At 62.0% G+C, this 25,536-nt stretch overlaps 1 protein-coding gene across 13 annotated transcripts in view; it reads left to right on the top strand.

The window, feature by feature from the left end:
- ARHGEF10L (Rho guanine nucleotide exchange factor 10 like) overlaps positions 1-25,536 on the top strand; it is a 169,982-nt gene that overhangs the window by 83,091 nt on the left and 61,355 nt on the right. For 4 of the 13 annotated variants that reach the window (XM_061395293.1, XM_061395303.1, XM_061395328.1 and 1 more), the window contains exons 7-15: positions 3,636-3,808; positions 8,661-8,777; positions 11,852-11,960; positions 14,517-14,623; positions 17,061-17,138; positions 18,291-18,470; positions 19,259-19,375; positions 20,589-20,681; positions 21,419-21,592. In XM_061395293.1, coding sequence (XP_061251277.1) covers positions 3,636-3,808; positions 8,661-8,777; positions 11,852-11,960; positions 14,517-14,623; positions 17,061-17,138; positions 18,291-18,470; positions 19,259-19,375; positions 20,589-20,681; positions 21,419-21,592 — 1,148 coding nt within the window. Of the gene's footprint in view, positions 1-3,635; positions 3,809-8,660; positions 8,778-11,851; positions 11,961-12,018; positions 13,779-14,516; positions 14,624-17,060; positions 17,139-18,290; positions 18,471-19,258; positions 19,376-20,588; positions 20,682-21,418; positions 21,593-25,536 lie in introns of those variants that run through there. The other 9 variants (XM_061395356.1, XM_061395362.1, XM_061395358.1 and 6 more) reach the window with 5 other exon arrangements.

The following is a 25,536-nucleotide window of genomic DNA, read 5'->3' as shown; positions in this document are numbered from 1 at the left end:
ACCTTTGGCTGCAAAGAATATAATCAATCTGATTTTGGTGTTGACCATCTGGTGATGTCCATGTGTAGAGTCTTCTCTTGTGTTGTTGGAAGAGGGTGTTTGCTATGACCAGTGCATTTTCTTGGCAAAACTCTATTAGCCTTTGCCCTGCTTCATTGTGTATTCCAAGGCCAAATTTGTCTGTTACTCCAGGTGTTTCTTGACTTCCTACTTTTGCATTCCCGTCCCCTATAACGAAAAGGACATATTTTTTGGGTGTTAGTTCTAAAAGGTCTTGTAGGTCTTCATAGAACTGTTCAACTTCAGCATCTTCAGCGTTACTGGTTGGGGCATAGACTTGGATTACTGTGATATTGAATGGTTTGCCTTGGAAACGAACAGAGATCATTCTGTCATTTTTGAGATTGCATCCAAGTACTGCATTTCGGACTCTTTTGTTGACCATGATGGCTACTCCATTTCTTCCGAGGGATTCCTGCCCGCAGTAGTAGATATACTGGTCACCTGAGGGGTCGCACAAAGTCGGACACCACTGCAGTGACTTAGCGGCAGCAGCAGTCTGACAGGGCAGCCGTAACTATGCTGGGAGCGTATGCTCCAACGGGGGACCAGGCAAGGCCCAGGGTCCCTGGAGGCACACTCCTGACGCCCGTCCCAGCAACTGGGAGGCTGGGCCTGTGGTCCGTGCATCACTGAGCAAGCTGATCCCTGGAGGAGCCCGGAGCCCTTTCCTGCTTATGGCTCTCTCGGATCTGGAAGAGTGGGAAAGGGTGGGTATAGGAAGGTGCCCGAGCCGGGAGAGCTGAGTGGCCTGAGGCCATTATTTGGCCCCTTTGGGCTGTTCTCCCTCCTGAATCCAATCAAGCCAGTCATTACTTGGTCACAGTCTTCGCTGGGCGCCCCTGTGTGGGGATATGGCATGTCCTGCAGTTTACTCTGAGATGTGCAGGACAGCTCCAAGCCTGCAAACTGAGGACCGGGGTCCCTGCCCTGGGACACCCGCTCTCTCTCGAGGCTGTGGCCGGCCCTCAGCAGGTGCACCCCGCAAGAAGCGCTCTTGCTGTGTGCGTCATACTAGCCAAGGCCCAGCAATGCTCTGCGTGGCCTGTGGGCTCCGTGGGCCCTGCATGGGGAGGGTGTCCACTGTGGTGCAGACCACACAGGCAGGGGACACACAGCCCTGGGTTCTGACCCGGGCGCTGCCACTGACTCGGGCACAGGTTCTGTGCTTTGGGCTTCGGCTTCTTCACATGAAATCAGAATGTCCCCCTGAGCTTGTAGGACTTCGGGGAGGGTGGCAGCACAGAACTTCTGCCTAATTTCTCGGGGCCCGTTTGCTGCATCTGTAAAATCGGGCAGTGCTAGCTGCCTCCTGGGGTTGCCGTGAGGACACCACGAGGGGGCTGATGCGGAGCCCTGAGCGGGTGGCGGTGAGTGCTTTGAAACAGGCCGTGATCTTGAGCGTTAGTGAAGCCCGAGGTGCTGGCCGGGGCTAGAGGTGGGGAAGCAGACCTCTGTGAGGCCCCTGAAGACTCAGGGATTTGGTGACTCTGTCTCCACTGGAGACAGTGTTTCTCAACGAGCCTGGGGATTGTGAGCATGGCCTCTGTGGAAGGCAGCGCGGTGGGTGGATGGAGCCCCCTTCCCGCTTACTGCCTGACTTGGGGCTCCGTTGGTCTCGTTTGTCTGATAGGAGGTGGTAGTTCCGGGCCCCAAGGACCGTTGGGAGGACCTGGCATGTAGCTGTAGGTGGCCAGGCCTAGAAGTGAGGGGAAGTGGGTGCCTCGTGGTTCCTGCTCCGGGGCGCCCCAGGAACTGAGCTCTGCCCTTTGGCTCATGGGTCTTGGAGCCTCTGCTGCAGTAACGGGACAGTCACCCCAGGAAAGGCCACAGCCTGGTCTCTAGCCGCTCGACTCTCTGGAGACACTGGTCACTATTATGTTTTGCTGAAAAAATAACTCTGTGCTCCCTCCTGATCCTGGGACCAGAGTCTCCAGCTAAGCCCGGTGTATCTGTTCTGCTCTTTGGCTGACAGTCTCGCCAGAGCCCTCACCCCCAGCTGCCCTGTGTTGGGAGGTGGAGGCTTGGGGTCAGTGCGGAGACACTCAAGCTCACCCAGAGCCCCCATGAGTCAGGACCAGCTGCTCTTTGCTGGGTGCCTGCCATGTACCAGGCTCTTGGCTAAGGGCTTTTCATCTCTGTTTTTTATTTCCTTCACCTTTCAGCTTATTATTATCCCCATTTTGCAGAGACAGCTCTGAAAACCAAAGTTCTCAGCTCTTCAGTATGCGTGGTTTCTGAGCAGATTTTTTTTTTTAAATTTTAATTTAAAACCCATCCCAGTGCCCTTTCTTCTGAGTAGACAGCAAGCATTTTCACCTTTGTGCGGTTCTGGGAGTCTGGTCTCACCTTTGCGAGGCCTGTGGTTTAGTTATTCTCCAGGTAACAGCCCAGGACGTGAACCCCATCAGTGAAGTGGAGGCTAGGCTGGGACCCTGGGTTCTGGGCCCAGGAAAGTGGATTTCCCGTCTTGGAAGCAGCATCTCAAACCCGCGTTTACAGGGGCCACAGAGGGCCCAGCCCTGATGTCGCCTGTCCCTCCAGGCCAAAGGACTCCCAGATCTCTGTCCCCCAGTTTCCCGTGAGTCAGTGGAAGAAGAGGGAACACTCCTGGACGCTGGGCTAGGCGCGCCCTCTACTGGGCCGTCCTGGAGCCTCACGGGGAACTCAGATCTGGGGCGAGGGACCCCAGTCATTCAATGGTCCAGACCATCTTCACTGCCCGCGTGCCCCCCAAGGGTGCTGGGGCCAGAGTTGAGGGCCTGAGTCAGGACTGGGTCCTAGGTCTTCTCTTTTCCACTAAAAAATGCCAAAGAGGCCAGGATGAGCGCTCAGATCCTGGAAAGGTGACGCCCATAGGGGAAGCAATTCATTTTTTACCTTTGGTTTGCTGTTGGAGCAGAGTTGATGAACAATGTGTTAGTTTCAGGTGTACAGCAAAGCGATTCAGTTACACATGCACACGTATCGGTTCTTTCCCACTTTCTTTTCCCGTTTCGCTTATTAAAAAGTGTTGAGCAGAGTTCTCTGTGCAATAGGGCTTCCTAGTGACTCAGCGGTAAAGAATCTGTCTGCAGTACAGGAGACGCAGGCTTGATCCCTGGGTTGGGAAGGTTCCCTGGAGAAGGAATAGGCTACCCACTCCAGTTTTCTTGCCTGGGAAATCCCATGGACGGAGGAGCCTACATAGTCCTTGGGGTCTCAAAGAGTCGGACACAACTCAGGGCCGGAGCACACACGTCTCTGCTGTGCGGGAGGTCCGTGTTGGTTCCCTGTTTTACATATAGCCGTGTGTACATGTTCCGGACTCCCAATCTGTCTCCCCCGCCAGGAGGATGTTGTTGAGCCTGTTATGTGCCAGGCTCATTTCTTGTGCTTTTCTGCATTTTTCACGCCCTTCTCACTCTGTGGGGTGGATGTCGTGTTCTCCTTGCCCCCCGCTTATGGACCAGGAAGCAGAGCTGGAGGTCCACCCTGACTGGCTCCCCGCAGCCGCCTGCCCCCTTGAGTTCAGAATCTGGGTCTGCTGGGCTTGGCCTCAGGACCTCTGCTCACCAGCCTCGTCTCTTGGCCAGCAGAGGCGGAGAGGAACCAGCCCTACGAGGATGCGCGCCAGGACAGGGCGCCCCAGGAGCCGGAGGACCTAGGCTGGAGCTCCAGCGAGTTCGAGAGCTACAGCGAGGACTCGGGAGAGGAGGCCAAGCCAGAGGCAGAGCCCACCAAGCACCGAGTGTCCTTCCAGCCCAAGGTGAAGGGAGGGGGTATCTGTCACCCCAGCCGCAGGCCCCCGAGAGCCGGGTGGTGAGGGCCAAGGCTGAGACTTGTAGCTAAGCCTCAGTGACTCCCAGGAATGTGTGGTAAGAGAGGGAGCAGTGGCCCGGGTATCTCACCCGTGTTGCTGGTTGGCCACGGCGCACCCTGTACTGAGAATGGGCGTGGTCAGTGCCTGCGGCAGACCCGGCAACTGATAAGGATGCTCACGAACTCAGATCCGGCTTCAGAATCGTCCTCATCGCCACGCTTGGGCAGCCTAGCTGATGGACTGACACATGCACAGTGGTGCAGAGCCCGCCTGCCAGTGCCGGACACACAAGAGCCGCGGGTTCCGTCCCTGGGTCGGGAAGATCCCCCTGGAGGAGGGCATGGCAACCCACTCCAGTGTTCTTGCCTGGAGAATCCCAGGGACAGAGGAGCCTGGCGGGCTGCGGTCCATGGGGTTGCACAGAGTTGGACACGACTGAAGCGACTTAGCACATACGTGGATCAATTCAACTCTGCTTCTCAGATCAGTCCTAGACCCCATAGCCCTCTGCCCTGGGGAGGTGACCAAGCGGGCTGAGACAGAGCTGCCAGAGGGCTTCTTTTCCAAAGCCTTTCAGAGTGCCAGCCGCGCGTTGGTAGCTTCTGGTGTTCCCTCCTGGAACGCAGTTCCTGCTGCTGACTTCACGGAAGGAGCCGTGGAAGCCAAGAGGGTGGACTGCCTGGCTCCCCCTCCCCTGCGACAGCCTTGCCCGTCGTATCTGTTCTGTGCTGCTGTTCGGTCCCCAGGTCGTGTCTGACTCTGTGTGACCCCATGGACGGGCTGTAGCCTGCCAGGCTCCTCTGTTCTATAGGACCCACTGAAAGGCACACTGTATCCACGCTGAGATTTGGGATTTAATGGGAGCCGCTTCTCTGAGACAGGCCTGCCCAACCGGAGGTGACTGGGTCCCTCGCAGGTTCCTTTTCGGAAAAGACCAGAGCAGGCAGGTGGGCTGAGGTGTTAGCGAGTCCTGCCCACAGGGAGGGCAGGGACCAGGCAGGGTCCTCAGGCCTGGGCTGGATTATGGGTGGTGTCCAACTCCATGTTCCAGAGTGCCTCCCGCCCCTTTCCCAGTTTGGGGATCCCCTAGGGGAGAGGGGTGCAGGCCAGAGCAGCACCCACACCTGGGAGTCTTCAGACAGACTTTATTGAGATGAAGAGGGCGCCCCAGTCCTCGGGAAGCCAGGGCCTGAGCACGTGACCCCTGGGTCCTGGTCTCCTCAGACTTTACTCAGATGAAGAAGGCGCCCCAGTCCTCGGGAAGCCAGGGCCTGAGCAGGGGTCCCCTGGGCCCCGGTCTCCTCTTGGCCAGTCCCCTCGGCAGGGCCACAGAAAGCGGCCTTGGCCTCTTGCTAACAGAGAAGTCAAGCATCTCTGGCACCTCTTAGGGGGCTGGTGGGGTCCGGGGGCAGGAAGACCCGACCCAGGCTCCGGCAAACCGTGTGCTCTAGGAGGAGACGCCAAGTCCGAAATGGTTTGTCATAAATGAAGGAAAACAGGCCTTTCTGTCAACATGAGCCCGCGTTCCTATGGCTGCCTGCCTGACGCAGGTGGGATTGGATGGGCCTGATCACAGGAGGCTTCCAAGGGAGGTGGCTGGGAGCCGGGGGGCAGGAGCCGGAGGAGAAGGGGGTCCCTGGTGGGAGGAATGGCCCAGGCGAGAGCTGGGGAACAGGCCCCTTCCTGCTTCTGCGCTTTCAAGGTGTGAAGCCGCCGTGCCCCAAGGGGAGCCTCCTGAGAGGAGGGTGGGCCCTGTGTGCCCAGCGCAGCTCTGGAGAGTGCGGGCAGGTGGGACTCCAGGCCTGGGCCAGTCCTTGTCCTAAGCCTCTGGCTGTCCCTCCGAGTCCCCCGTGGCCGCGTTCCTGGCCCCCTGCCTTCTTGCTGGGGACCAAGAGGGAAGCGTTGGGCCCTCTCTGGGCAGGAGGCGAGGAATGTGGAGTTTGGCCTCTCCCATGGGCATTGGGAGCACGGGGGCAGGTGGTTGAACTTGCAGACACTGGGGCCTCACTCCCAGCTCCAGGGCTGGATGGGGCCTGGCCACCTGCTTTTTAACAGCCCTGGGTCCCCAGGGGTGGCAGGGGGGCCCACAGAGAGCTCTGAGAAACGCTGGGAGAGCCCTCAGCTTGGCCTGGCCCCAGGTGGGCCCCGGGGGGCTGCCTGTGGGGCTGTGTCCTGCACCCCCTCCAGCTCCTCCTCAGCACACACGGGGGGCTGCCTGTGGGGCTGTGTCCCGCACCCCCTCCAGCTCCTCCTCAGCACACACGGGGGGCTGCCTGTGGGGCTGTGTCCCGCACCCCCTCCAGCTCTTCCTCAGCACACACGGGGGGCTGCCTGTGGGGCTGTGTCCCGCACCCCCTCCAGCTCTTCCTCAGCACACACGGGGGGCTGCCTGTGGGGCTGTGTCCCGCACCCCCTCCAGCTCCTCCTCAGCACACACGGGGGGCTGCCTGTGGGGCTGTGTCCCGCACCCCCTCCAGCTCCTCTTCAGCACACACGGGGGGGCAGCCTTCTTGGAATTTCTTACCGTGAAGACTTCTTCCCTGGCCTTGGGCACGGCCCACCTGCTCCCTGAAGAGCAGGTCCCTGTAGATGGTGGAGGGCTTTTCCTCTGACACCCACCTGCCCAGGCGCCCCCCCCAAGCCCCTCCTGACCTGCGGGGGCGCATCTGCCCCCACGCCTTGCACGGCAGCCGCTGCTCTGCTTGCCTGCGTGCTGTGCGCTCCGGGGCCTCGGACAGCAGAGATGGGCTGTGTCGGGTCCTGCCCTCAGAGACTGACGGGCCTGGCACCCTGTGCAGCTGTGAAAGAACCAGGGGAGCCCCTCCTGCAGGGGTCTGGCCAGGCCAACCCTCCGCGGGCGGACATTTGCCAAAGAGAACGACTGAGGGTCTGCAGAGGGACGCCTCAGCAGCCCCTGACCAGACCTAAGTGGAAGCCTGGTCCAGGTTCGCGAGGGCCACGGTCAGTGGGAGGTGCCTTTTCCAGCTGTGAAATGAGCTGCACTGAACGTTTTTCTGACTGGGACTTCTTCATAATTAAGGTGACCGTGGTCTGGCCATCAGAGGCCTGGGCAGCAGAGCCAGCTGGGAGCTCAGCTGGTTGACTCCGATCTGGCCGCTGCAGTTGACCTAGTCCTTCTGACCCTCGGGGTCAGAGAGGCGGAGGCCCGGGGCCTTCAGGATTGTGTCACGTCAGTCTTTTTTGCAGATGCAACAGGACTCCAGTTTTTTTGGAGTCTGAGTAACTCTCAGGACTTTCCCTGACCCGCTACTTTGCATATCAATAGTGAACCTTTGCCCAGTGTGGTACAGCTTACGGAGCAGTTTCATTTATTGTTCCTGAGACCTCAGAGTGGTTTGTATATCATTTGCTTTAAGAATCTCATTAAAAAAAGAGTCTCATTTTGTTAGGATCAGAGAACCTGAGCAACAGAACCTCAGAGAGGTTAAATGATGTGGTGAAGGCCACGCACCCGTAAGTGGTAGAACCCCAACTCAGCATCACACTGGGTTGGAAAGAAAATACCGTGTCCATTCATCCATCCATCCATCCATCTGTCCATCCGTCCATCCAGCCAACTGTCCATCCATTCAACAAATATTGGGCACTTGGTATTTGAGAGACAGTCCAAGAACACTAGCTGCCATTAGTTTGAACGCACTGAGCTCTAGGTTCTGTCTGCTTTGTCTGTTTAACCTTAATGATACTGTGAGCTGGGTTCTATGGCCACTTCACCTGCGAGGAAGCTGTCACTCAGCGAGGTAGAGACTCTGCAGCTGGTGAGCGGGAGCAGAGGTTTGAGAGTAGCCTCCCTGCCTCTCGCTCATGCTTTTGTTCCCTCTGCTTGTCTGCTTTCCTGTAAGCTCCAGTCTTGGTCGTCTCTGTCCCTTGCCAAATGCCACCCTTGCTCCTGTAGTTCATGCGTTTGAGTGGCTGTCTGTTCGTGCATCTCTGTCCATCTCCCCAGATAGTACGAAGCCAGTCAGCCCCTGTCCTTCCATCCAGTCGCCCGCCCCTTCCTCCCCGAGCTGTTCCTCCCTCTGTCCACCCACCCTTCCTCCAAGAGACTGGCTCCAGCCAGTTCGTCCTAGCTCGTAAGAACTCGAGAACCAAATGTGCGCATCCCTTCCCAGCCTCACGCTCAGTGACGTCACATCGGCAGCCTGAAAATGTCCATGGCGCGTGTGTTCCCACCAGGAAATACGACAGAGCAGGGCGCTTGTTCCTGGAGAACCACGGGTTGACTGTCTGCCAGCATAGCACTGCTTCCGTCCACTCACTAATCCATCCACGCTTTTATTCATTTACGACTGTTTGTCTGTCCCTCTACCCATTTGCCCAGGTGTAGAATCATCCAGTCATCTGTCCATCCATTCATCCGTGGGCCTGTCCATCTACCATCTGTCTGTCGCCCACCCAGCCAGACACCTACCACCCTTCCATCTCAGAAACTCACCGAGAGCTTCCTATGTCAGGAGCCCCACGCTGGACCCCCCGGACGGGGAGATAATGGAGACACAGCCCTTGTCCTCTGAGCGCTGGGAAGGGGCCTGGGCTGTTCCCCGCGCCCTGCCCCCAGCTCCTGAGCCCCGACCCCCAGCTGGCTTGCGTGTCGGGCTGGACGCTGCTGGAGCTGACCCCAAGCAGCAGCCCACTGGTCCCCAGGCCCCCATCCCGCTGCCCCAAGCTGTCTCTCCGCTGCCTCACCCGAGTCTCCTTTCTCCTCTGTCGCCGTGTCTGGTCTGCTGCCTGCCCTGCCCCTCACCTGCTCCTTCTGCTTGGCCGCCTGGGGCTCCAGCTTTCTCCAGACCTGACTAGGCTAAAGGAGAGATGCGTCAGGACTAAGAGAGACATCCTGGCTCTAAGAGTCGGGGGGAGAGACATGCAGGAGCTGAAGCACAAGTGCGATTGTAAGGTACTGTCTGCCTGTCCCTCCGAGTCTGGGGGTGCCCAGGGGCCTTTCCTGCTGCTTCGGGGGCCGCAGAGGGTGGGATGCCTCGAGCCCTGGGCCCTGTCGGCGCCTCGCACCAGTTGCCTTGGCTGACGCTGCCGGCTGGCTTGCTCCTGTCCACGTCCTCGCCTTTCTTTCTCCCCACCCTTCAGTGACCCCTTATCTGTCTATGGGAATTCCTGGGTGGGCTCTCAAGCTTCAGGGCCCTCAGAATCCCTTGGGTGCTTTGAAAAACACACATTCCTGAGCTCCACTCACAAAGAGCCTGATTCTGCCAATCTGGGTCAAGGCCTGGGAGTCTGCAAATGGGATGACTCTGGCTAGGTGGGTCTGGGTCACACCTTGCAAAGTGTGACTGTTGGTGATGTTTAACATCCCTCCCCCTCTGAGCTGTTCAGAGAGCCCCGGGGTTAGGAGGCCAGAGTGAGAAGCCTCAGCGCCACTTCTTCACTGGGACTCCTGCTTCAGTGTAGGGGGCGCTGCCGACAGCAGTGGGCTCTATTCACTGAGCAGCTACTGTGCGCCGTGGGCCCTGCAGGCCTGCATCTGAGTCCCAGTTCCGCCCCTGGCTCACCATGTGGTCCCAGGCAGGCCTCTTGACCTCTCTGAGCTTCGGGTTCCTTGCCTGTGAGGTGGTGGCAGTAAGAGAGCCGGTCCCCGGGGGATGTGAGCTCATATCTGTCCTGCGCTCAGTGCTGCGCTGGGCGCCACCCCAGAGCTCAGAGCGCATTGACCGATGGTACATGTGTGTCTGACCGTTTTCTCCCCGGGTGCCCGGGAGGCCGCCACCCTACACCTGCCGTTTAGCATCAGTGAGGCTGGTGAGTGGCTGGTGGTCACAGCAGCGGTCAGCAGCTGAGCTGGGACTCGAGCCTGGGTCTGTAGGAATCAGAGCCTGCTCGCCCTCCGCCCTGCGGCCTAGCCCATTCCTCAGAACCGGAGGCATCTCCGGAGAAGGGGGAGAGGCGCTTTAAAGTTTGCAGGTCCCTTATTTGGAGCCCCTCTGAGAGCCCATGCTGGGGGCAGGGGCAGGTGTGACTTCTCAGGGAGCCTCAGCCCAGCGGCTGCAGAGAGCGCGTGGAGGGCAGGGTGCGGGCCAGGGTGCTCTCCCGGCCTGTCCCCCGAGTCGGCCCGGGCTGCCCCGTCCTCAGCGCCGTGCGATGGTGGAGGTGGCCGGGCCGCCCCAACCTCAGCGCAGTGCGATGGTGGAGGGCGGTGTGGGGGCCAGGGTGCTCTCCTGGCCTGTCCCGTCCTCAGCGCTGTGTGATGGTAGAGGGTGGTGTGCGGGCCGGGGTGCTCTCCTGGCCTGTCCCGTCCTCAGCGCTGTGCGATGGTAGAGGGTGGTGTGCGGGCCAGGGTGCTCTCCCGGCCTGTCCCCCGAGTCGGCCCGGGCCGCCCCGTCCTCAGCGCCGTGCAATGGTGGAGGTGGCCGGGCTGCCCCAACCTCAGCACCGTGCAATGGTGGAGGGCGGTGTGGGGGCCAGGGTGCTCTCCTGGCCTGTCCTGTCCTCAGCGCTGTGTGATGGAGGAGGTGGCAGGTTGACCCAGTAGGTTGATGCCTCTTGCATGTTTGCCTGTTGCTCTTTTTTTTTGCCCAGGAAGAGCTTCTGATGGTTCCTCCAAAGACCACTTTGGGGGTTCCTAGGGCAGCCCCCCAATGGCTCTCTGCTGAGACAGGAACTGGGCTCCAGGACCAAGGCCTCCATCTGGGAGTATGACCCCCCAGAGGAGGGTGGGCATCTCTGTGCAGTTTCTGGGGTCAGCATCTGTCTCTCTCATTAGATTCTCACAGGCACGTGTGGTACCCCCACCATCTCTCCGAAAGGCCGAGAATCACTGCTCTAAAGTCGAACCATTTAGGTGCAGGGAGGGGCCTGGGAGCTTCCCTTCCCTCCCCAGCCGCACTCCACCCCCACTGGCTGTTGCTTATTTCCAGAGAATTGGTTTGTTCTGAAAGCCTGCAGCCTCAGTGCCCACTGGGTGTTCAGCAAGCCTTCCTGGCCCAGACCCTCGAGAAGTGCCAGGGCTCCTACAGTGGGGACTGGGAGATGGATTGGAGGATGGTGATAGTGAGGGTAGAGAACAGGGCCCCCCAGATGAGTGCTCCCCACTTGCAGCAGAGAACTTCAGGGAGGAGGCGGTTTCCTAGAACTACACTGTCCATTGTGATGGCCATGTGGCTCTTCATGTTTAAGTTAATTAAAATTAAATATCACCAGGACTTGAGGTCCTCCACCGCACCAGTCAGCTCTCAAGTGCCAGTCGTGACGTGTGGCTGGCATCTGCCTTGTTGGGCAGTGGGGTTGCCTTGCAGAAACTTCCAGCACTGGCCGTGCGTTGGGGAAGCAGCCTCGCTGGGGGGCGAGGTGGCCTGGCTGAGGGGACAAGGCAGTGGGTTAGGGGAGGTGAGGCTGCCACCCCCATCCTGGGCCTGTGCCCGCCCGGGGAAGCTGTGCCCGGCTCTGTGGCGCCCAGCCTCCCCGGTTCCCAGGCAGAGGCTCAGCAGAAGCGTGGCTGTCTGGGTGGGTGAGGGGTGCCCTCAGTGGGATGGAGGGAGCCCCTGCGGTCGTCGTGAGCCCTGAAGGGAACCCGGGCACTTGTGCCACCCGTTTACGGTCGGCGTGCTCGCCTGCACCCTGTCCGTTCAGTCCTCAGGCCCTGGCGGGTCTTGGGGGAAACTGAGGCTCAGGGACGTTGAGTGTCTCGTCTAGGGTCGGGCGGCCAGGGGTCAGTGGGGCTGGAACTTGAACCAGGCCTAGGACTCCAGGCCTCGAGGCTGTTCCCAGTGTCCCTCCATGTCCTTAACTGGACCCTCAAGATAAACAGCTGGGTGAGGAAGTCCTCTTGCCCTAAGAGGGTGACCCCAGGGAGGCCCCCACGACGTGAGCCCCTTCCCAGGAGGCTCGGGGTGGCCCCGCCCTTGGCCTCAGCTGCCAGTGCCCTGGGAGGGGGTGGGCTCCGGGCTCCCCCCCTGGGTGGTGGCAGGTGTCCCCAGGCCTCCTCCCACGTCCCTGACGAGCCCCTCTGCCTCTGCCCAGATGACCCAGCTCATGAAGGCGGCCAAGAGCGGGACCAAGGACGGGCTGGAGAAGACGCGGATCGCCGTCATGCGCAAAGTGTCTTTTCTGCACAGGAAGGACGTCCTGGGTGAGGCGCTGGGGCACGCGGGCCGAGGTCGCCGGGTGTCCGGGCTCCTCTAATGGTGGGGCCAGGGCCTGATCCCCACAGGCGCCAGCTTGCTTCCCAGGCTCTGGTAGGCGGGCCCTGTCTCTCCTGGGGCCGGTGGGCCTCTCCCTTCAGCGTCCCTGCCCTCAGCCTCCTGCCTCTCACACTCACCTGGCCTCATCGTTGCTTTTTTTTTCAATATTTATTATCTGGCTCAGCTGGGTCTTAGTGGGGCACGAGGGGTCTTCGTTGACTCACGTGAGGTCTTCCTTGCGGCGAGCTGGACCTTTTTAGTTGCAGCTCTTGGGAGCTTTAGTTGGGGCTTGCAGGATCTAGTTCCCTGCCCAGGGATCAAACCCTGGCCCCCCGCCTGGGGAGCACAACGTCTTATCGGCTGAGCCAGCGGGAAGTCCCTCCTGACCTCCTCTTTGAATGCGCCTGTGTCCGTTCACCCGCCTCCCCACCAGCCAGCGTTCATGGAAGCCCTGCTAAGTGCCACGCTCCATGCTGAGTGCAGGGACACTGTTAGATGAGTTGCCCCAGGAGCGCCCGGTACTGTGCGGAAGGCAGGCGTGCAACAGGAGGTGCCAGCTGCTCGGTGGGGCACCATGGCGAGAGCGTGGGGAAGGGAGTCTGGAACGTGGGAACGAAGGATCAGGGCTGAGAGCAGAGCAGAAGCAGACCCAGGGCCCTCGGGCAGAGGCACAGGGTGGGGACGGGCACTTCTGGCCGAGGAGCCGGCGTGGGTAACGCTCCGGAGGTGGTGAGGACGAGACGTTCAAGAAGTCAGCGTTTGTGGAGTGTCTGTTGGGGTGCCAGGCACCCTGCTAAGAGCTTTGCGGTTTCTCATTCAATCCTTATAAGCACCAAACCGGTGCAGAGGGCTGTCTTGTTCCCACCTGGACACGAGGGAACAGGCACAGAGTGGGTGAGTGTCTTGCTGGGGATGCACAGGCGTGGAGGGGACGGAAGAGGCTTCCTCTGGCTGGAGTGAGGCCGGGGGTGAGGGCTCAGGGCCCCGTGAGCGCAGGCGTCCACCCCAGGCAGGACGGTGAGGCTCCGCACCCTCCTGAAATCTGTGCACGTGAGCCTCCCTGTGCCTCGGTTTCCTCATCTGTATGTTGGGGCTGATCGGGCCTGCATCTCGGGGGGCCTCAGGGGGATGACCAAGTGGCATGTGGGAAGAACCCAGCACAGATGCCCGCCCCGTGAGGCAGGCCTTCTTCCTGGGGGAGCCCCAGAAAGCAGGTGTTTGGTGCTCGGACAACATCTTGGTGAAGGGCTGCCGCCCTGGCGCCACAGCCTCCTGGCCGCATGACCTTGCCCGGTCGTTCCCCTCATCTGTGAAATGGGCTTAATCCCGCCATGGCATGTGCTTGACTACAAGCTGTGTGGGGAGCCCCGGCCCCGATCAGGGAGGGAACGCTGGGCTGGGGAGCCCTTCCATACCCGGAGAGGCCTGGAGCCGGGACGGGGCGGGCAGGCTGGCTGGCCAGAACGGTCCCTGGTCACCCTCCCCATCCCTGGGCCCTCCCCACCCCGCCTGCAAGCCCGGAGCCTTTCCTAAAGTGACCCTCCCACCAGAGGCGTTATTAATAGCCACGGCTGGCTCGAATCACCGGCCAAGAATGTTCCCCCGGGGTGCGTGGGGGAAGAGGAAGCCGCGGGCCGGGCGGCCGGGCTGGGTGCGGGGCCGGGCCCAGGGGGCCATGTGGGCTGGGCAGGGGGCCCTCCCCCGTGCCCACCCCACCGCGGCCGGGCGCGGCCCGTCCTCCTCCTCCTCCTCCGTCTCCTGCTCAGGTAAGGCCCGCCAGCCCGTCCCCGCCCCGCCCCGGGCGCCTTTCCTCCCTCTTCCCCTGCGCCGCCTCCCGCGGCCCCAGCTGCTGACCCGGCTCCCAGGGCTGCAGGCCACGGGCCCCGTGTCCCTGGGCCCATGTCTGCCGCGCGGGGCCCCGTGTCTCCGGGCCCGGGTCCGCGGCTCCTGGGCCCGCGCCCTGCCTGACTCTGCCTCTCCACCCAACTCTGTCTGCCGGCTCCGCCCTCTGAGAGCCGCCCCCACTCGCGTGCATGTCCCCTGCTGGACTCCAGCTGAGCCTTTTCCCTTTGGGATCTCTTTTTTGGTGGGGGGGGGGGAGATGAAAACACAGAACCAAACAGCTTGTTCTCAGGGCTTGCTTTCTTCCCTCTTTTCGGCGTCCAGAAGAAAACTATTTTTAGTGCCTGGTGATGGGGACATGGGCGGCCTGGCCTTTGGCAGGCAGAAGCGGGCGGGTCTGAGCAGGGCCAGGGACTTGGTAGAGTGGGTCCTGAGAGCTGAGCCCCCATGGCCTTCTCCCTGCTTGCTCCATCGCCCCTCACCTGTGTGTCCGGGCAGGCTGTTCCCCAGAGGATGCGAGGAGGGCTGCACCCTCTGAGCCGCTCTGAGGAGCTGCTTGTCTCAGGGCCCTGGGCTGCGGAGGTGGCGGCTCCGGCTCCTGGAGTCTGAGCAGGTGTGTCCTTCTTGCCCGGCATGTGTCACCAGCCCAGCTCCTTTTGCAGGTGACTCGGAGGAGGAGGACATGGGGCTCCTGGAGGTCAGCGTTTCGGACATCAAACCCCCAGCCCCGGAGCTGGGCCCCATGCCAGCCGGCCTGACCCCGCAGCAGGTCTGTGGGGATGTGGGTGTCCCCAGGGGGTGGGATGGCGGGTCCCAGCCTGCTGCCCGGGGCCGCACCCATCTGGGTCTGGAAGGTGAGGCAACAGTCAGTGGCAGAGTCCAGCTGGGCAAGGGGCCTCCTGGGACCCCACTCGACCTGCACCACGCTGGACACAGTGGACCCCATGGGTGGGCGCTGCTGTGCCGGGGGTGGGGGGCTGCCCCTGGCACCCTCGCTGCCCAGCCTCGAGGCAGCCAGAGCAGCTCCTGCAAAAAGAACGAAGGTATTGGAAGAAACGGACTGCAGTCAAGAGAGAGCTGGGCAGCCTCGAGCCCACCCAGCTCGGAGGAGACCTGGGGGCTCCTGGCCCCCCGTCTGCCCACCTGTCGTCAGCTCGGACCCAGAGGCGCTGCAGGTTTCCCAGGAGCCTGGCTCTTGGGTGGTGCCTTCTTCTCCCGGAGGGTCACATCGAGATCAGGGCACCTGTGCCCTGGGACCCCGTGTGGCAGAGCCATGACTGAGGTCCTGCCCATGGCTGGCCTCTACGAGGCTGGGAGGCGACCCTGCCTCCCTCTGGTCACGAGGGCTCTGGGCAAGACGTGTTGGGGTGGCAAATGCATCAAGCGATTAGCCGGGTTGGCGTTGGCAGGACATCCTGGGGTTGCACCCCTTTTGAAAATGAGAGATTTGGCCACACTTCTCGTCTTGGGAACCCTTCTGCCTCCTTCCTTCCCTCTTTCTTCTGCCGGGGCCCTGGCAGCATCGGGGTGGTGGCCCCCAGCCTCCTCCCTGGTGCAGTGAGTCACTGTCAGAGCTCAGAGCCAGGCGGGACCCCAACGTGCCCGCCCAGCAGCCGGGCTTCCCCTTTCTGGTGTTGGCCGGGTCAGGAGCCTCTTTCATTTCTTGGAGCAGCGATGTTAGTTGCTCTAGGCCAGTGGCTCTCAGTGGAGGTGATTTTGCCCCCAGGGGACGTTTGGCCATGTCCAGTGATGCTTGGTGCTCACAGCTGGGGGTGGGGACCCCTGGAGTCTACTGGAGAGAGGCCAGGGGAGCTTCTGGCCGCCCGCGGCATAGGACCGCCCCCCATGTCAGCAGGCAGAGGCCGAGGGCTGCTCTGGGCGCCCCGGAGACTGGGAGTCCTGGACAGAGCTTCCGTTCGCGGGGCGGTGGCCTGGCTCGTCACACAGCCGGGGGGGGGGTGGCACAGTCAGGCGCAGGCCAGGCAGGGCAGTGGGAAAACAGGCACAGGGTGCCCCAGCTTGAGGAGGGATGGTGGTAGGGGGCACCTGCACCGCCGCGCTCAGGACGGTTCGGGGGCGCACTGGGGGTCCCCTCCCGGCCCCGGGCCAAGGTGGGCAGGCTACCCCCTCAGACACCAATTGCCTATGACACCTTTCATAGGCCCTGTCCCAGCTTTGCTGCACAATGGGTTCACCCGTGTGCAGCAAAAGCCCCGCCCCCGCCCCCGTGTGCAGCAAAGGCCCCGCCCCCTGCCCCCGTGTGCAGCAAAGGCCCCGCCCCCTGCCCCCGTGTGCAGCAAAGGCCCCGCCCTCGCCCCCGTGTGCAGCAAAGGCCCCGCCCCCGCCCCCGTGTGCAGCAAAGGCCCCGCCCCCTGCTCCCGTGTGCAGCAAAGGCCCCGCCCCCGTGTGCAGCAAAGGCCCCGCCCCCTGCCCCCGTGTGCAGCAAAGGCCCCGCCCCCGCCCCCGTGTGCAGCAAAGGCCCCGCCCCCCGCCCCCGTGTGCAGCAAAGGCCCCGCCCCCCGCCCCCGTGTGCAGCAAAGGCCCCGCCCCCTGCCCCCGTGTGCAGCAAAGGCCCCGCCCCCGCCCCCGTGTGCAGCAAAGGCCCCGCCTCCGCCCCCGTGTGCTGCTGTGTCCACGTGAGGGCTTCCTGAGTGGGTGATGGTTGGGCCGCCCCGGGGAGGTGCTGATTTGGGCTGAGACGGGGAGAGAGGGGAAGGGAAGGGCTGGGGTGCTTAGCCTGAAGCAGAGTCCACTTGAGCAGGGTTGGGGTACACGCTCAGGACTGTCTCTTGGGAGAGGGGTAGGTTAAGGATCAGATCTGTAAGTGGCGGGAGCTGAGATTTCAGTTCCGTCTAAGAGCTCTGTACAAGGTTGGTCCAGAAACAGAGGAGGCCTCCCGTCCCGTGGAGAAGCGTGGTGGTTCCCAATGCCTGGATGGGCCTGCAGAGACCAGGCAGGACCTGGGAGTCCCCGCGTCCCCGGACCACATGCTGCCATCTGGGGAGCATGGGGCGTCTGTCTGGAGTGGGTGGGCAGGGGCTCTGGGTGGTGATGCCAGCCTGCCAGGCTCCAGTGGTCCAGGAGTGGCTCTGGGAGAGACAAATTCCTGCTGCTCCGCTGGCTGTCACGACGCCTGTCCCCATCTCGGTGCTCACCTGGGCACCCTTGGCACGGGTGCCGACTGATCATGCTCTCTGCCTGAGCAGGTGGTCCGGAGGCACATCCTTGGCTCCATCGTGCAGAGCGAGGGCAGCTACGTGGACTCTCTGAAGCGGGTCCTCCAGGTATGACTCCAGGGGCTTGGGGAGCCCTGCGAGGGGCACGTTACAAGGAGTGTTTGGGGGCTGTGGGCATTTTTCAAGGGAAGGAGCCAAAAGCCAGTGTTTCTGTGGAGCAGCAGGAGCTCCGAATGGGGGACACCGAGAATTCCAGGTGCCTTGGTGCTCACGGGATGACTGGGTTTTCTGAAACGACGTTGGGGTTCAATGACATGAGGTCTGTCCCGTGGCCCTGAGAGAAAACCCAACGGAGCTCAGTCACGTCTGACTCTTTGTGGCCCCGCGGACTGTAGCCCTCCAGGCTCCTCTGTCCATGGGGTTCTCCAGGCAAGGATACTGGAGTGGGTGGCCATGCCCTCCTCCAGGGGATCGTCCTGATCCAGAGATCTAACTCAGGTCTCCTGCACCGCAGGCAGATTCTTTACCATCTGAGCCCCCAGGCCTGGACCTGCGACTGTGGGCCCTCTGGTGCTTGGAGGAGATCCTGCTTCCTCGTCCCTCTGGGATCCCCGGGGAGGGGCCACAGCTCCCCATGTCTGGGAGCTCCTGGGGTGGGGTGTCGGGCTCACCCGCTCCCTTGCCATCAGAATGCCCAGAAAGTGCTGAGTAGATCCCTGCATGACCAAGGTGTGCCGGCCTGGTCTATTTAGTTTGTGTTCCTGAATCAGAGACTCTTCAGGGATGTTGTGGGCTGTCTGTAAGGACCCCGGGGAGGGGCATTGTTGGGGTGGGAGAATACTCGGAACATTCGCTTCCCCTGCCGAGTTTGGATCCACAGTGGAGGTGCCCAGACCTCGGATAGGTGGAGACAGGATACCCCGTGTTTCTGACACAGCCGGCTGGAGACAGTGGCTCTCGGTCTCACTGTGACGTCGCTGCCACTGCTCCGTCAGGCAGACTGGCTCAGTTGTGGGCAGAGCCTGGGGCCTGCCTCCGTGGCGCCCGCTGCAGGCAGGCGTCTCCCCCAAACCCAGCTTCCCACCGAAGTCACGGGGTGGGCTGCGGACGGTGGAAAGGCCCAGGCTGCTGCGTTCACGGAGACCCGTCCAGGCGGGGTGGGGAGCGCGGGTCCACGGAGTTCTGCTGGCCGCGCCCAGGGGGCCCTGAGGGCAGTAGGGGCGGGCCTTGGGGCGCTCACCCGCCGCCGCCGCCCCGCAGGATTACCGCAACCCCCTGATGGAGATGGAGCCCAAGGCGCTGAGCGCGCGCAAGTGCCGCGCGGTGTTCTTCCGCGTCAAGGAGATCCTGCACTGCCACTCCATGTTCCAGATCGCCCTGTCCTCCCGCGTGGCTGAGTGGGACTCCACCGAGAAGATCGGCGACCTCTTCGTGGCTTCGGTAGGTGTCCCCAAGCCCCCTCCCCGGCCCGCCGAGGCGCACACCGCGGCCCTGACGGGCGTACTCGGGGCGGCCTCCTGCGTCTCTGCTCCCCGTGTCCACGCCAGCGGGGTCCGAGGGTAGCAGCGCCCCAGTCGGCCCGGCCTGAGCCGGGGAGGGCGCGACACCGTGCCGCGTGTCCTGGCAGACGTGTCCCGGTCTGGTGCTCGCCCCCAGGAGGCTGGCCGCTGTGGGCAGCCACCGGGGCCATCTCAAGTCCCCCCCGCGGAGTGCTCACACCGAGCAGGGCCCGGCCCCGGAGGACCCCAAGGCCGGTCAGGGCCAGCCCGCTGGGTCGTATGCCTGGCGATCTGCCTGTTCCCAGCGCCCCCTGCAAACTTGGGCTCCCTCTGGGCTCAGCTCCCCATCTGTGTAAGGAGGGGATTGAAGGTTTCTGAAACGGACGTCTGTGGGCCCCAGAGAGATGCCTGGGGTGAGAGAGGGTCAGGTTAGCAGAGCCCGCTTTGGGAGCACCGTCCTCGGTGGGGGGGCGTGGGTTGGAGGGGTGCGTGAAGCGCAGGCCCGCCGGCTCCCTTTGCCCGCAGCCCGGCTCCCCGGCACCCCCGTGACCTGGTGTCTGCGCCTCTCTGCGCCCTGTCCGCTGCCCTCACTAGGTGACAGGTTTCCTGACCTCCAGGGTAGCTGAGACCCCCCCGGGAGCGGAGGGCTGTGGCTGCGGGGAGGTGGGGGTGCCGCCCACCCCCTCGCCTGGATGTGACCCTCCCTGGCTGCCCCCACGCCTGTTTCAGTTCTCCAAGTCCATGGTGCTAGACGTGTACAGCGACTACGTGAACAACTTCACCAACGCCATGTCCATCATCAAGAAGGCCTGTCTCACCAAGCCTGCTTTCCTCGAGTTCCTCAAGGTGGGTGCGGGGCGGTCTGGGGCTCCTTCCAACAGAGCGCGGCGGTGGCGGGGGCAAGGAGGCTTCTCAGGAGGAGGGGCACTGTCCACCGTTTCTCTGGCCCAGGCACCTCTCTTCTTTCCTCTGGGGCATCCCCAGTCCCACGGGAGATGAGCCCCTGCTCCCCACCCCTAAGGGAGTGATTGAGAATTAGAGGGTCTATAAGCCGCATGGGGTCTGGAGCTTTGACAGGAAGAAGAGGGCCGTGATGTCTTGCTGAAGGGGGCTGGGCTTGGGTGGGTGTTCAGGTGGGACTCAGTGCTGGGGGTCATGTGGAGAACAGAGTTCAAAGGACTAAAGGCCTGGGGTAGCCATGCGGCCACGTCCCCACCCCTCTCCTTGGTGCGCGGTCATAATTCAGACGGAGACCCTGCCCAGCAGAGGGCACAGGTGGGCCAGGACCCCCAGCCTCAGAAGACACACCCCCAGTCTAGATCCCGGAGGGACGAGGGGCTTTCTCAAGGGGGTGCCACATGATGCGGGTCCTGGGGGAATGGTGGGGTTGAAACAGAGGGAGATGGGAGAGTGTCTTCCAGGTACCAGGGCGGTGGGCAAAGGTTAGAGGCAAGTCCAACTGGATCCTGGGCACGGGGTGCCCGGGAGAGAGGCGCAGAGCCTCTGAGTTCAGTTTAGGTAGGTCCGGGCCTCAAGCCCAGGGCCTGGGATGTCATAATGCAGGCATTGGGGTGCCGGTGAAGCTTTGGGTGGAAGCGAAGGCCGGTGGGGACGTCCCTGGGTTGCAGGGGCCGAGGTGTCAAGGTGGCAGGTGGTGGCGTGGTGGAGACAGAAGCGACACCCAGGGCAGTGAGAAGCCCCGTGACCACCCCGCCCTGGGATCGGGTCCGTTCACCTTACTTGACGTGGAGGGAAAGGTGGTCTCAGCTCCTTCCAGAGGCCTGGCCTCTTGAATAAACGGCTGAAGGGCCTAGTTCTTGCACTTTCGGCCCGGAGACCTTAACGCGGTGCTCCAGGCCCCCGAGGGTGTGGGGCTGCACAGGGGGTCCCTGTGCTGGCAAGGACCCCTGGCTGCGGACCCAGGGGCCTCCCTGGCTCTTCCCTCTGGCCTGAGGCTGACCAGCATGCTGGGGAGAGGAGCCTGGGTTGGCACAGGTGTGCCCTGGGTGCCAGCCTCTCGCCGCAGACGCTCAGCGAGTGACGCCGTCTCCCCCAACAGCGACGCCAAGTGTGCAGCCCCGACCGCGTCACGCTCTACGGGCTGATGGTGAAGCCCATCCAGAGGTTCCCGCAGTTCATCCTCCTGCTGCAGGTACCGCAGCCGGTTCTGGCGGCCGCCGACCTGCAGGGTGCAGCCAGGGCTGGTGCATGCCCGGTGGGGTTGGGTGGGAGGCCTGGCTCTGCCCCGCCATCCACAGCCCTCACGAAGGCTGTGCAGGGTGGGCAGGGGCTCGGCCCCCAGCCCCGCTTTCCTCGCCCCCGGGGTGGAGCCCATTCAGTGCGACCGCGTCCTTTCCCTCCCCTGGTGGGAACCTGGTGACGGGTGCAGACAGTCGCCCACAACGGTGGGGGGCACGTGGAATCCAGTGCCCTGGGGCCCCTGGCAGGGCAGAGAGGCCCTGTGAGGGCTTTGGTCTTGGCGCTCCAGGCTTCCCTAGGGAGTGTCAGCCCCCACTCTGGCCCCAAGAGCTTGGGACAGCCCCCTTGATTGCCGGGGGTCCTTGGTCAGGAGGTGAGCCCCCGAGGGCCCCGGCAGCGTCTTTCGTCTGTCCTCAGAGTGGACAGCTGCAGGAGTGGGTCTCGTCTCTGCACACTCTCCGTCAGTGAGTCAGGGCTGGGTCCACCCGGTCACGTGACTTCACGTTCTCACGCGGTGGCTGTTTCTCGAGGCCTTGCTCCCTGTCAGGCCCCAGCTCCCCAGGCTCCTGGCTGGGTCCTTGTCCAGCTGGGTCTCCGTGGGGACTGTGGAGGCTGAGGCTGTGGCCCCAGCCAGTGGAGGGTCTGCTGGGGTGGGGGGTCTCAGTCCTGGCTCCCCCTGGCCCCCCACAGGACATGCTGAAGAACACACCCAGGGGCCACCCGGATAGGCTGTCCCTGCAGCTGGCCCTCACGGAGCTGGAGACGCTGGCCGAGAAGCTCAATGAACAGAAGCGGCTGGCTGACCAGGTGGCGGAGATCCAGCAGCTGACCAAGAGCGTCAGCGACCGCAGCAGCCTCAACAAGGTGGGTGCCGGCCCCCGCCCACCGCCCCTGTCACCCGCCTCCCAGCGCCTCCAGGTGGCTGAGAGGGGTGGCTCCTTGCTCCCTGGGGTTTGCAGACCTTACCTTGACCGTAAGTCTCTCTTTTTCCTCCCCCTAATATTTATTTATTTACCCTGATGGTGCTGGGGCTTTGTTGCCGTGTGGGCTTTCTCTGGGTGCAGCGTGGAGGCTTCTCTTGTTTTGGAGCACGGGTTCTCGGGGGCATGGGCTCAGTTGCTCTGCGGCCTGTGGGATCTTCCCAGACCAGGGGTCGAACCCGTGTCCCGTGCATCGGCAGGCGGCTTCTTAGTGCCTGGACCTCCAGGGAAGTCCTGAGAAGCAGTCTTGACTAGACCCCCTCCCGCCCACCCCGACATTAGTTACCAGTCATGCGTTTTTAGGATAAAAGCTGATTTTATTTAGCAGTAGAACTGCCAGTAAAGATGCCTGAAACGATAGCCTAGTAGTATGTTTAAACGACTGGGCTGTGGAGTCAGAGTCTGGGTTTGAATCTGGATTTTGCCACAGATACTCACGGTGGGGAATCACCCAACTCCCTGAAGCTCAGCTGCTTCCTCTGAAACCTTCCTCTGAAATGAGTTTGACAGAACCTGACCCCTAGGGCTTCTGCAAGGCCAAGGAGAGCGCTGGCCAAGTGGCAGACCCAGAGCCCTTAACGCAAGGTGGCCGTGGTCATTATTAGTGTTATTTTTTAAGAAAAAAAAGTCCATGCCATATTTTGAGATTGCAACTTAGAAACATTCTAGCAAAAAAAATCTTAACTTTCAGATGAGTCTATTAGAGAATGCTGTTTTTTAAACTATTATTGATTTGTTTTACTTTTGGCTTCTATGGGTATTCTTTGCCTTTTTTTTTTTTTAAATTTGCAGTGAACAGGGGCTGCTCTTTGTTGTGCTGCACGGGGTCTCATTGCGGGGGCTTCTCTTGTGGGCACAGGCTCTGGGCGCTTGGGCTTCAGTAGCGGCAGCTCACAGGCTCAGCAGTTGCGTCTCGTGGGCCCTGGGACACGAGGCCTCAGGAGCTGTGTTTCCAGGGCTCAGTGGTTGAGGCTCGTGAGGCCTCAGGAGCTGTGGTTCGAGGGCTCAGCAGTTGCGTCTCGTGGGCCCTGGGACACGAGGCCTCAGGAGCTGTGGCTCGAGGGCTCCGTAGCTGTGGCTCTTGGGCCCTGGGACACGAGGCCTCAGGAGCTGTGGTTTGAGGGCTCAGTGGTTGAGGCTCGTGAGGCCTCAGGAGCTGTGGTTCCAGGGCTCCGTAGCTGTGGCTCTTGGGCCCTGGGACACGAGGCCTCAGGAGCTGTGGTTCCAGGGCTCCATAGCTGTGGCTCTTGGGCCCTGGGACACGAGGCCTCAGGAGCTGTGGTTCCAGGGCTCAGCAGTTGCAGCTCGTGGGCCCTGGGACACGAGGCCTCAGGAGCTGTGGTTCCAGGACTCAGTGGTTGAGGCTCGTGAGGCCTCAGGAGCTGTGGTTCCAGGGCTCCATAGCTGTGGCTCTTGGGCCCTGGGATACGAGGCCTCAGGAGCTGTGGTTCCAGGGCTCAGCAGTTGCGTCTCGTGGGCCCTGGGACACGAGGCCTCAGGAGCTGTGGTTCCAGGGCTCCGTAGCTGTGGCTCTTGGGCCCTGGGACACGAGGCCTCAGGAGCTGTGGTTCGAGGGCTCCGTAGCTGTGGCTCTTGGGCCCTGGGATACAAGGCCTCAGGAGTTGTGGTTCGAGGGCTCCTAGCTGTGGCTTGTGGGTCTAGAACGCGGTGCTCAGCAGTTGTGGCGTGTAGGCTTAGGTGCTCCGAGGCACGTGAAGTCTTCCTGGACCAGGGATCGAACCCGTGTCCACCTCATTGGTAGCTGGATTCTCATCCGCTGTGCCACTAGGGAGGTCCCTAGAGAACCCTGTTTTTAAAGCACAAAGTTGGTCCGAGAGACTCAGTCACCTCCCGGAGTCAGCTGTCGGTGACCTTCAGTCCTGTGTCTCCTTGGCGGCTTGTGGCACACACAGCTTGCAGCTGCTCCCACATCTGGGAGGTCCCCAACCCCGGGCTCTGCCTCCTTTCACTCAGTAGAGGGTGGGATTTGGCCCTGATGATTTGCGGGGAGGCGACCACGCCCCAGGATACTTAGCAAGAACAAGAGTTGTTCTCTGGGGAAGGGACATCGTGCAGGGTCACAGGAAGGTGTTCAGATCATCCGGGAGAGAAACTGGGAGCCTCCTGGCTCTGTGCCCCCAAAAGCAGAACTAGGGCCGGTGACTAAGGTCAGTGGGATTTCAGCCACAAGGGGAGGACTTTCTAATGTTTGTGAGCGTCACCATGAGCGCCCTCCCCACGTGGCCCGCGCTTTACAGCCTGTGATGCTCTCTGACCTTCACTGTGATCTTTGATCTGTACCACGGGCCCGTGGAGCAGGGCCTGCACAAGATATTCTAAGCTTCGGGGTCCTGCATCTTAAGACGGTCCCACCTCAGGCCAGATTCAGGCTGCATACGCGTGCTCAGGCCCACAGAGGACTTTTAAGAAGATGAAATTGGTTGCCAGCATTTAGAAATGGAGAAGCGTCCCACAGAATGTAGACACGTTCATCCTCTCGAAGGGTTGGAAGAGCCGGCATCCTGGCCCACCTTCCCACATGGGGCTGGTCAGCTGAGCAGCGGCTGCCCACGCCCCCTCAGTCCCCATCCGGGTCTTTCCCCTGAGGTTACCTGCTGGCAGCTGGGTTTGCTCCACCCATTCGAGGAGGATAGAGCTGGGAAGAAAGATAGGGCAGGAGAGGAGCCCCCTCCCCGGGGTACCTCGTCCAGGATTGCCCAGGCTGGGCCTGAGGGGTGAGGGCGTCCCTCCTCCCCGCCCCGGGGCAGGGATCCCGCAGCCCTCTAGTTTGGAATGCCTCTCAGGAAAGTGACTCCAGCCCCGTCACAGCCGCCGTGCTGGCGTCTGAGGGTCTTTACGCGCGAGAAGCATCTTCTGTCTCCTGCTTTCGTTCCTCTTCTGCATCGTGAGCGTTTCTCTTGCTTTGGCTCACACACCTGTGAGGTCACCCGGGAGAAGGAGCCCCTTCTCCTTATGCCTGCTCGGGAAGGAGCTGTGCTCCCCTCTCCTCTGTCCACTGGGGGGACACCCAGGCCGTAGGAGCAGTGGCCTCTGGCGGGAGGTCAGGGAGACCTGTCTGGTGTTGGGAGAGGGACAAGAGCCCCGAGCCCAAGTTTCCCGCCATCAGGTGGCCGTGCTGGGTGTGTGCGGGGGGCGGCAGCGGCTGCACAGAGCGTCCTCCCTGGCCAGGGGAGCTGGTCCCCAGCGTGGTCTTGGCCGCTCTGAGCCCAGCGCTGAGGTTTCCCCCTCGCCGCCCGTCCCCCAGAGAGAAGTGGAAACGAAACTGGGTGTGCTCAGAGCGGAACCGTGTCGGCTGTTTCAAAATGTGCCTGCTCAGGACCTGGCTGCAGGGGGCCGCTTGTGCAACATCCGAGCTTTCTTTTGTCTTTTTTTTATCTGCTTAAGTGGCAGGAGAGTGGTTGCCAGAAAGCAGGGGACTTTCCTGTCCCGCGTTCCAGGTCGCGGCACATGTGGCCATCTTTTCTGCGGCCTTTGGGGTCCCAGCTGTGTATTCACAAGCCGGTGGTCAGCTGGGTGGTGGAAGTTGTGAGGTGGGGGAGCCCAGCCTTTGCAGTCGTGGGGGGACCCCTGGGGTCCCTGAGATTTGTGTGTGTGTGTGTGTTGGGAGCCACGGGCCTTTCCCTGCCTCCTCTCACCCCCAGCCTGGAGCTGGAGGGTGTGCGGCCAGCTGCCTCGTGCTGCAGACAGCGCGTGAGGACCGGCTCCAGCCTGCTCCGCTGCTCAGCCAGCATGGGGTCTTGGCAGGCTGCTTTACCTCGGGAACGTCTGTCCCTTCATCTGGGAATGGGGGGCCTTGGGGCCCTCGAG

This window comes from Bos javanicus, chromosome 2 (genome assembly GCF_032452875.1).
Source record: "Bos javanicus breed banteng chromosome 2, ARS-OSU_banteng_1.0, whole genome shotgun sequence".
NCBI lineage: Eukaryota > Metazoa > Chordata > Mammalia > Artiodactyla > Bovidae > Bos > Bos javanicus.
The sequence above is the reverse complement of the archived record's forward strand: the minus strand, read 5'-3'. Positions and strand labels throughout refer to the sequence as shown.